The sequence below is a fragment of the Nerophis ophidion genome, linkage group LG23 (assembly GCF_033978795.1).
Source record: "Nerophis ophidion isolate RoL-2023_Sa linkage group LG23, RoL_Noph_v1.0, whole genome shotgun sequence".
In the NCBI taxonomy this organism is placed as follows: domain Eukaryota; kingdom Metazoa; phylum Chordata; class Actinopteri; order Syngnathiformes; family Syngnathidae; genus Nerophis; species Nerophis ophidion.
In genome coordinates, this window is record NC_084633.1 from 30435253 (window position 1) to 30445723 (window position 10471).

The 10471-nt window shown below is 37.3% G+C and overlaps 1 protein-coding gene across 2 annotated transcripts in view; it reads right to left on the reverse strand.

The window, feature by feature from the left end:
* LOC133541049 (troponin T, slow skeletal muscle-like) overlaps positions 1-6982 on the reverse strand; it is a 37339-nt gene extending 30357 nt beyond the window's left edge. Inside the window, exon 1 of one of the 2 annotated variants that reach the window (XM_061884110.1) lies at positions 6849-6982. In XM_061884110.1, coding sequence (XP_061740094.1) covers positions 6849-6885 — 37 coding nt within the window. In that variant the 5' untranslated portion in view covers positions 6886-6982. Of the gene's footprint in view, positions 1-6613; positions 6723-6848 lie in introns of those variants that run through there. The other variant, XM_061884111.1, reaches the window with a different exon arrangement.
* Positions 6983-10471: the final 3489 nt, after the last annotated feature.

Consider the following 10471-nt stretch of genomic DNA (forward strand, 5'->3'; position numbering starts at 1 on the left):
AATAGTAGGATTTCTTTATTTATTACAGGGAAAAAGCTTTGGGTATTGCAAGATTCAGTTTTTGTCGGACCCTTTGGATCAGATTACAAACAAAAACCAAGGTACCACTGTATGTCACTGTCAAGAACCTCGGAAGGACCATCATAATTGCACAAACTCTAAAAATCTACGCAAAAACGTGCTTTGATTTTCATGACAAAAGAAATCAGCGAATGCCTGCGCATTGATAGAAAAAGGTGAAAAACACTATAGAATTCAAGAAAAAACTCTTCAACAAAGGTTCAAGTGATTAAATGTTCTTTTCTCCATTTCTTTAGTCTTTTATATTCTTTTTGCATCAAATGTAAAACTATATTCTCTATAAAATGTGCCTTGTGTTCACATTTTTGCGTGTCTGGAACAGAATAATAGGATTTATTTCTTTATTACGGGGAAAATAGCTTTTGGTATTGCAATATTCAGTTTTTGTCAGACCCTTTGGAACAGATTGCAAACAAAACCCAAGGTACCACTGTATGTCATTTGAAAGAGGACCATTATAATTGCACAAGCTGTAACGTGAGTCAACCATGCTGAATGCCAAACGTTTTGTTGTCATTCGATGCCACAACACACACGAAGCGGGTGCCTCGTTGGATGACCAGTACAGATCTTAGCCCTTTTATCAGCACCGAGCATCGTCGTCGGAAGCTGCCTGTGAGGAGCTAAATGGAGACAGGGTGTGGTAGCCGGAATAAAGCAAGGGATTTAAAGAGCGCCTGGTTGTAGCAGCCAAAAGGCCCTGGCCTTAGGTGGGATAATTTTAGTCAAGGTTAGTATGTGGTGTAATAGACAGTGTTAGGAATAACGCAGTTATTAACGCCGTTGCTTTTTTTGATGTAACGTGGCACACTGCATTTGAGGTGGTTGTCTGTCAACAACAAAAGAGCTTCAGAATCCTAGCAAGTTCATTTCAGGAAGTATCTTTTTACGCGTGCAAGTAACAGCCACCACACACACACACACATGCGCGCGCACGCACGTACGCATGCACGCACACACACACACACACAACTACTACTACTACTACTACTACTACTGGGGTACTACTACTACTACTACAGGGGGCGGGAAGAAAAATTAAATGAAGTGATAATCATGTACAGTTGTGATCAAAATTATTCAACCCCCACACAATTTTGGTGTTTTAGCAAGTTGGACATTTATTCCGTATTTTGTTTATAATCATATCAAATAAAGATGCATTAAATAGACAAATGCAACTTGAATTACAACATTATATTTTGTAACATACCAAACAGTGTCATTTCTCCTAATATCTCATTGACAACCCCTTGAAGATCATAACTCTTAAGAACAGAATTTGAATAAGGTCTTTTCATTCAGGTGTTGAAAACACCTGTAGATGTGATTAGAACCATAACGAGCAACAATTAAACTTAATGAAAAAGACTGTGACGCTCAGCTTCTTGTAGATGGTCAATGGTGTATTTGCAACATGGTGAAGTCCAGGGAGTGGTCAAAGCAGTAAAAAGAGGAGGTAATTTCTCTTCATAAGAAAGGATATGGATATAAGAAAATAGCAAAGACATTACACATTCCAAGAGACACAGTTGGGAGCATAATTCGCAAGTTTAAAGCTAAAGGCACAGGGGAAACACTACCTGGGCATGGTAGAAAGAGGATGCTGTGTGCAACTGCTGTCCGGTATTTGAAGCGTACAGTGGTGAAAAACCCTCGGGTAACAGCTGAGGAACTACAACAGGACATTGCAGAGGGGGGAACGCAGGTTTCATCCCAGACAATAAGGCGCCCACTACGAGATGAAGGCTTCCATGCCAGAACTCCCAGGCGTACCCCACTTCTGACTACCAGGCACAAGAAAAAAAAGACTCCAGTATGCCAAAAATCATCTGGACAAACCCTAAAGGTTTTGGGAAACTGTTCTATGGAGTGATGAGACAAAACTGGAACTCTTTGGGCCTATGAATCAACGTTATGTCTGGAGGAGAAAAAATTAAGCTTACAAAGAGAAGAACACCTTGCCTACTGTTAAGCATGGTGGGGGGTCAATCATGCTCTGGGGCTGTTTCTCTGCCTCAGGTACCGGGAATCTCCAGCGTGTTCAAGGCATTGTGAATTCTATTTCCTAGCAGGATATATTAGCTGCAAATTTCATGAAGTCAGTGACGAAGCTGAGGCTTGGGAGACGTTGGACCTTCCAACAGGACAACGATCCCAAGCATACCTCCAAATCAACATCAGAGTGGTTGCAAAAGAAGGGCTGGAAGACTCTGGAGTGGCCTTCACAGTCGCCAGACCTAATTCCTAAAGAACACCTGTGGTGGGACTTGAAGAAGGCAGTTGCAGCACGCAAGCCCAAGAATATGAATGAACTGGAGGCCTTTGCCCAAGAGGAATGGGCTAAAATACCCGTAGATCGTTGCAAGAAGCTTGTGTCCGGTTATGTATCACGTTTGAAGGATGTCATTACTGCCAAAGGGTGTTCTACTAAGTACTAAAGATGCATGTAACTAGGGGGTTGAATCATTTTGTCAATGAGATATTAAAAGAAATGACACTGTTTGGTATGTTACAAAATATAATGTTGTAATTCAAGTTGCATTTGTCTATTTAATGCATCTTTATTTGATATAACTATAAACAAAATACGAAATAAATGTCCAACTTGCTAAAACACCAAAATTGTGTGGGGGTTGAATAATTTTGATCACAACTGTAATTCTACAATACCCTGTTTGAGGACAAGAAGAGACACAGCCATTGACACGTTTAACAGCTTGATTGACTACATTGAACAGGTACTGTCGTCAGCAACATCTAACCGCGGACTACCAACGCTGAGCTAATACAGCCAACAAGCGCGCCCTCGCTGATGTTCGTCACTTGGCAACTGGCTTCGCCTTTCGAAGGCACAAGCTCACGCACTCCGCTCTCATGAAACATCACTGAACTGCATTGCTTGGTCACGTCCGGCTCACGTCAAAACGCGTGGTGCTCAAGCTAGCTCTTTTGTCAATGAGCCGTTTAGCCTTTCTCGGGCTTGGTCAGGTTTGGTTTTGGAATTGAATTGGATTGCATTGTTATGGTATTGCTGTGTATTGTTTTGTTGGATTGATTAAAAAAAAAAATCAATTTTTTTTTTAAAAATGAGAATCGATTCTGAATCACACAACAAAAGAATCGCGATTTGTATTCGAATCTATTTTTTCCCACACCCCTAATATTTATATAGCGCTTTTCTTTAGTGTCTCAAAGCGCTTACACATAGTGAAACCCAATATCAAAGTTACATTTAAACCAGTGTGGGTGGCACTGGGAGCAGAAAGACATTTTAAGATAGTAAACACTACTGCTATCTTGCGGCTTACGTGGATAACGCACCCCCCAAATCGTCACGTTTCATGTATCAGGTAAACTGCGATGAATGGGGTCATGTGAATTTTAGCGTGTGCGACTTTGAGAGACTTTTGAGGAGGCAATATAGTTGTCACAACTATTTGTGTGGTCTTGCTTCCTTATTTGTGATTATTCTTTGCTGATCATAGACCCGTGTCTTTTTTCATGCGCAGCAGAAGTACCTCAAGAGAATGTGACAGCCTGCGCATGTCATAATCATGATTTAAAAAATTGCCTGGATAATTTTTCCAGATTCTGAACAGTCCTCGGGAACTGACCCAATTAGGAACTGGTACCAGGTATACATCCCTTCTTACTGCAAATGTGTTCTCAATGCCAACGATGTACCGTGACTAGCAGAACACTTATGTGGTCTTCCACTAATGCGCATAGTCACCTGTTGCTATTCCTACAACATTTTCAATTGGTGGTGTTAATATTTCTAATGTTGAATATGTGCCTTGACTCTAAAGTTGGGAAAGACTGATCTATATTATGTTCACAGAATATCTAAATATATCAATACTTCATACATATCATTGGCCTTGTGGTTAGTGTCCTCCCTGAGAAAATGGGACCCATTACCTCTGTGCTTGACACTCAGCATCAAGGGTTGGAATTGGGGTTTAAATCACCAAACATGATTGCCGGGCGCGGCCAACGATGCTGCTCACAGCCCCCCTCACCTCCCAGGGTGTGATCAAGGGTGATTAGTCAAATGCAGAGGATAATTTCACCACACCTAGTGTATGTGTGACAATCATTAGTACTTTAACTTTTTAATAATTATGTGATTACTGAGGTTGTGAGCTTTGTCTGCAAGAGACATATAACGGAAAAGCAATCATCTGGCAGGGATGACAACAAGAAAACACTTTTTAATCTGTGAATTATTTATATGGCAAGTGAATACTGCTCAGAGCCCCTTTATGTAGTATATTTGTAAGGTACAGTATAGGGCAGACTTGGGCAAAATGCGGCCCATTAAGATTTTCAATCCACGTTTTACTTTTTTTTTTTTTGGCCCTTTAACATCAAAACTGCAGCCGCCATTATGATGTGCAGTGCTGTTTTTAAATTACCGTAAGTCTTGAACTATAGAAAGTATATCAATGGTTGAAATCTGCGCTTTTGAGTAATACACGAGGTTATTACGGTAATCTTTGACACAGCAGCTCAGACGAGGAACAAATCATAGTGGGCGGGGTTTGTTTTCAGACCAGCCAGCCCGAAACGCATGTGTCTGGAACAGATGCGGAAGCTAATTTTTACAACAGATTTCTGCATAAAAGAGATCATTTATCATTTTGTTAGTGTTTATTACCCTTTGCATTCGTATGTTGCTGTTTGTTACATTTTATTGTGTTTTGCTTGATCGTAAAAGATGTAAGTAAAAGAGGAGCGATGTTCATGTGTTGTTAATATTCAGTGTTTTATTGTTCTAAGTTAATATTGGAAATATCACTGTCTTTATTTCAATGTATATTTTGGGTGTCCCATTCACTAAAAAACTGTAAAATTCCATACCGTTTTTTTTGAGGTTGTCTGTCAAAACTTTTTTAGAACTCTATCGGTCATTATGATTTTTGGTATTAGTGTTTCTGGAAAAAAAAAGGGACCCAAACACACATACTGTAGAGCAGATTTTTACAGCTAAATGTGTATACAGCATTTATACACATGTTGGACCCGCAGACACATTTTTTCTCCCAAAGTGGCCCCGCGAGTAAAATTATTTTCCCAGCTCTGGTATAGGGATTGCTATGATGAGCTGTGATACATTAACCAACATCATCATAACATGTCTATTCAATTTCTAGGTTAAAACCTCTACATTACAGTAGAAGAACCTCTCTTGAAATGCTGATAAGGTAGAATTCGTATTTCAACCATGATATTCGTGAACATGCTCCTAAGGACAATCGGAAGTTTAGTTTGAACGAACCATCGCTGTTGCACCAGTCCCACCAAAGAATACAAAGAAGAAAAAATACCCATACATATATAAGAAAATTTAAAATGACAGAACACGTTAACACGCGCAATTATCATGTATAAACGCAGATTAACCACGCAATTTGTTTGGAGCGCACTTGGTTAACTAAAAGGCGGCGTGGGTTTTGTTATACAGTCAGTCAGCCCTTTGAGACACTAGTGATTTAGGGCTATATGAGTAAACATTGATTGATTGATTGAGTGAACGGGTCCATGCATGCGTCATATGTGCAAAGATGAGTGAGTAGAATGCCAATGGTGTGCTGACCAGCAAATTTGATCTAAAATTTTTAGCAATGAAAAAAAAACATGCATTCATGTAAAGTACTTAAAAAATGTTGACAATAACATTGCATTTGTGTCCAAACATTGCTGTTTTTTTAAGTTAATTTAAATTATACAAAATACTGACAACCAGGTATTAATCATGATTAATCCATACTCGAAAATGTGATTGTATATATATATATTTTTTTAATTTGATTAATTTTAATTTTCCTGAGGGAACTCTTCTGAAGGAATCAATAAAGTACTATCTATCTATCTATCTAATAGCAAAACTTGTTATATAAGAATATGCTAAAGCGCTTTGTTGCTTGTACATTTGACACTTATTTACTTTTACATATGCAGGCTACAATGTTAGAGGGCCTATAAATTGCCTCTAAAGGTAACAAATGTTACCAAAAGATTGTATAAGTGATTTACTCCAAATTATGTTGAAATTAGCCTCTATCAAAACAACCTTAGAAGCTGTCAGACATGAATCAGTTGCCTTTAGAGTGCAAAGAAAGGTGTTAACTACTCACACATGATTAACACATAGGAAGTATTTAGAGGCCAGTTAAGCTAACATTTGCACATGTTTTTTTAAATAAATTCTTAACATTTTTGATTTAAAAAAAAATGGACTTGTTTACGTTGGCTATTCATTGTAATGGGTGCTTAAGAAAATATATTTTCTATGTAGGGCTGTCAAACGGTTAAAATATTTAATCGCAATTAATTACATGTGTTCATAGTTTAATCACAAATAATCACAGATATACATAATTTTTCATCAGGAATTCTATGCTAACCGCACTGTGCAGAAACCACGATTACAACCGGATGAAAAAAATTGTGCTGCATTAAGTTTTTGTGTAAATAAATTGTCATCCCAGAAAAAAACGGAAGACAGTAAGTTCGATAAACATACCTGTATGAAGGTGTGGTATCAGCTCACACACAAAGACAGGAGTGTGGCTTCAACGCACCGACAGGAGAGCTTTATAGCAAGGGGGAAACAGTGTGTGTGTGTGTGTGTGTGTGTGTGTGTGTGTGTGTGTGTGTGTGTGTGTGCTCTATGGATGACTCCGTGTACATGCATGCGATGGCTATGATGGTGTTTTTGAATATACTGTTCAAAAATAACTGTGAGCATGTGTGCAAACCTGCAGGTGTGCGTCTGTGTTCAGGGCCGGCAGCCATGGGCGGATTAGGCGGCCGCAAGATGAGCACCCCGCGGGATTAAGGGGAACAGTGGTCTGACCTCACCGGACAAATGGAGGCTCGTGGCACAGGTGGAGAGAGAATGACTAAAAGAAGGAGAGAGAGAGTGAGAGCGGAGACAAAGCTGGCAGAGAGAGGCTTCAGTGCAGGCAGGGGGGCACCATTTATAAATACAGTCTGCAGTTCAGTCAGGTCAAAAGTTTCGGGTCAACGTTGCCATTGTATACAGTTGTTTTCATACATTCATCATGGGCATGAATGCATGGAATTTTAAAAAACAAAATTGGGTGCACAAGCAAGCATTTTTATGATTTTCTCAAATTTACTAAAGGTCATGAGTTATACATTCAGGCTGAAATATATACATACATTTACATAAATATTCTAATAAGTGGTGCTGAATGTGTATATATATATATATATATATATATATATATATATATATATATATATATAAGTTCAAAGTGAGGCAGGAAATATTTACAAAAGAAAAAATCAAATTGTAGCCACAAAACTTTTTACAATATCGGAAGTACACATGTCTGTAAAAAGAACAGTCGACTTGTATTTTCAAAATATTTGGGAATGTTTGTCCTCTCCCCAAATTTGTCACTACCGAATCTTGTCCTTTAAATATGAATACAAAATATGTTACTCTGTTAATATCATGCTCATTTACCTTGTGCAAATATATCTAATTTTTGAATAAGTTTTAAAAAATAAATCCATAAAAATTATATTTCAAATGTTCTTCATTATATGAGATTATATAAAATCGACATGGTATAATATCATGCTCACCAACCTTGTGTAAATATATACCTTTTTTGAATTAGTTTTTCAAAATAAAATCCATAAAAATGATATTTCAAATGTTCTTATTTCATTACATGGAATTCTTCAAAATAGACATGCTATCTTTATTTTTTAAATGCATCACATTTGTCAGATTGATTTTAGAGTTTATGATTTATGAAATTGAACATTCAGTAACCAATCAGTTTTATAATATTTTCGTTGATAGCTCAGTATATCTTATTTTCTTTGTAAGCAGTGAGTGTTTCGGTAGCAACCACTTTTGTGTTTGCATCATATTCCCTCAACCTTATTGGTTAACATTAACTTAGAACATTCTTAATGTTTGAAATATTGCAAACATCCATCCATTTTATACCGCTTATTCCCTTTTGGGGTCGCGGGGGGGCGATGGCGCCTATCTCAGCTACACTTAATCAAAATTATTTGTTTTTGGAGAAAACTGTTAATGTCAGCTGAAAAATAAGTTTTAGTATCTGCACGACAGAGCAGGGGTTAGCGCTCGTGCCTCACAGAGAAAATATCCTAATTTCCATTCCTGAGCTAGGAGTATTTCTGTGTGGAGTATGCATGTTTTCCCCGCAACTGTGTGGATTCTTTCCGGGTACTCTGGCTTCCTCCCACCTCCAAAAACATACAACTGGGGATAGGTGTAATGGCAACACTAAATGGTCCCTAATGTGTGAATGTGAATCTGAATGTTGTCTATCTGTGTTGGCCCTGCGATGACGTGGAAACTTGTCCAGGGTGCACCCCGCCTTCTACCAGAGGCTCCAGCCAACCCCCGACTCCAAGAGGCACAAGCGATAGAAATTGAATGTATTCAGTAGAAGAAACAAACACTTCATATTACTGTCAGGCATCTGAAAACTAATGTGCATTATTTTGGCTCTGTTTACACTGGATCATTTTCGCCAGTCTACACGCTCCAAAGTGCTTAAAATCTAATATTACGTTATCATATTGAGCCACATCAGGAGGTAGTACGAATTCGTTTGAAATCTCATCTTTTTTTAAATGTGACTTCACTTTAAAGAGCAATGCGAGCTTTGCAGCACCATAATTTGCCTTTTAATAAATGTTTTTCTCCCACCTTCTTCCAATGTTTTCCATCATCGGACTACTTCCTCTACACAGCAGCCACAGAACAAACTCACTTACACGGTAATCTGTGGTGGCCATGTTTTCTCCTGTGGTAGCGACTTCCCTGTTCATATGAAGAATCTGGTCAACTTCCTTTGTTTTCACTTGATCAAACTGCACATGTGACATTGAAGCCACATTGGGGCCAGTGCAGGTTTATACTGGAGTTGCTTATAATTTAAACAGTCTGGTGTAAAAAAAAAAAAATAAAATCTGATTTGGTCCACTTTGCCTTGCAGTGCAAACGTGCATTCCTTTAGTCTCAGGACGAAAAATCGTTGATTTCCAACTTTCCTTTCTTTTCTTATTCCTTCTTCAAATATTCTTGGTGTTAACTGGATCAGCCTTCAATCTTTCTCTGAATTCTCTCAACCTTTCTTCTCCACTTTTTTATTTGGTTTTGGAATGTTGATTCCTTCTCTCTGAAGTCTACAATTACAGATAGAAACCAGCATTACATTAAAAAAAAACATGCTTATTTGATTTGAATAGATTATTTAAAAGATGATTCTTGAAAATAATCACCAACTTAAAAAAAAATTCAACACATTTCAAAATGGTAGGATAAGACTACTTTCCATGTCATTTTGTCACCACCAAAACGTTATCGTAGGTTTTGTTTGTGACAATTATAGCTAAATTAAAAAACATAACTAAATAACGCTAGCAAACATATGGCTAGCAAACACATTTTTGAAGAGTTGTACACTCATTAAAACATATGTTGCATAAAAGCTGAAAATGTTTACATAATAGAAGAGAACATGTGTTCGGCAGTGAGTTTTTACATATACACACATATTTTCATACTTTGGAACACAATTATTTAAAAACTACAGGATTTAGTTACTTACCATGCAGCCATGAGGGGAAGTAATGTAATGTCACTTCCTGGTCAAAAATGTAGGGGTGTGGCTTAAAATCTAGAATCAGCCACGCCTCTAAAACGCTCCCGATTCGGTAGTGACATCATTTCTTTAACACAGTTTTGTAATTGAAAAATTAAACCTACAAAAAAATCTGTCTTTCAACCTTGGTTTGAATTTAATCATAAATAGTTTTTAAATTACACAACTGAAACAAATCTAAAAAAAAAATGTTTTAAGTGGTATTTTTATCAATTGAAATTTAGGGGTCACAATTGGGGACAGCTACTTCTCAATAGAAAGTAACGTATCACATATAATTGTGTATTTATTTACCGTATCACTATCGTAATTAAAGCCCTTGGTTTAAACAAATCATTATATAAAGTAAGAAAAAATGCATGTTCTATTAAACCCTTTTTTAGGGAAGACACCGCACTTTGATTTAATTCAGTAGAACGCCCTGTATATAAAATATACATATACATAATATACACACACACACACACACATATATACACATATATATATATGCATGTATGTATATATATATATATATATATATATATATATATAAGGGGTGTGGGGAAAAATCGATTCGAATACGAAACGCGATTCTCATGTTGTGCGATTCAGAATCAATTCTCTTTTTTTTTTAAATCGATTTTTATTTTTTATCAATCCAACAACACAATACACCGCAATACCATAACAATGCAATCCAATTCCAAAACCAAACC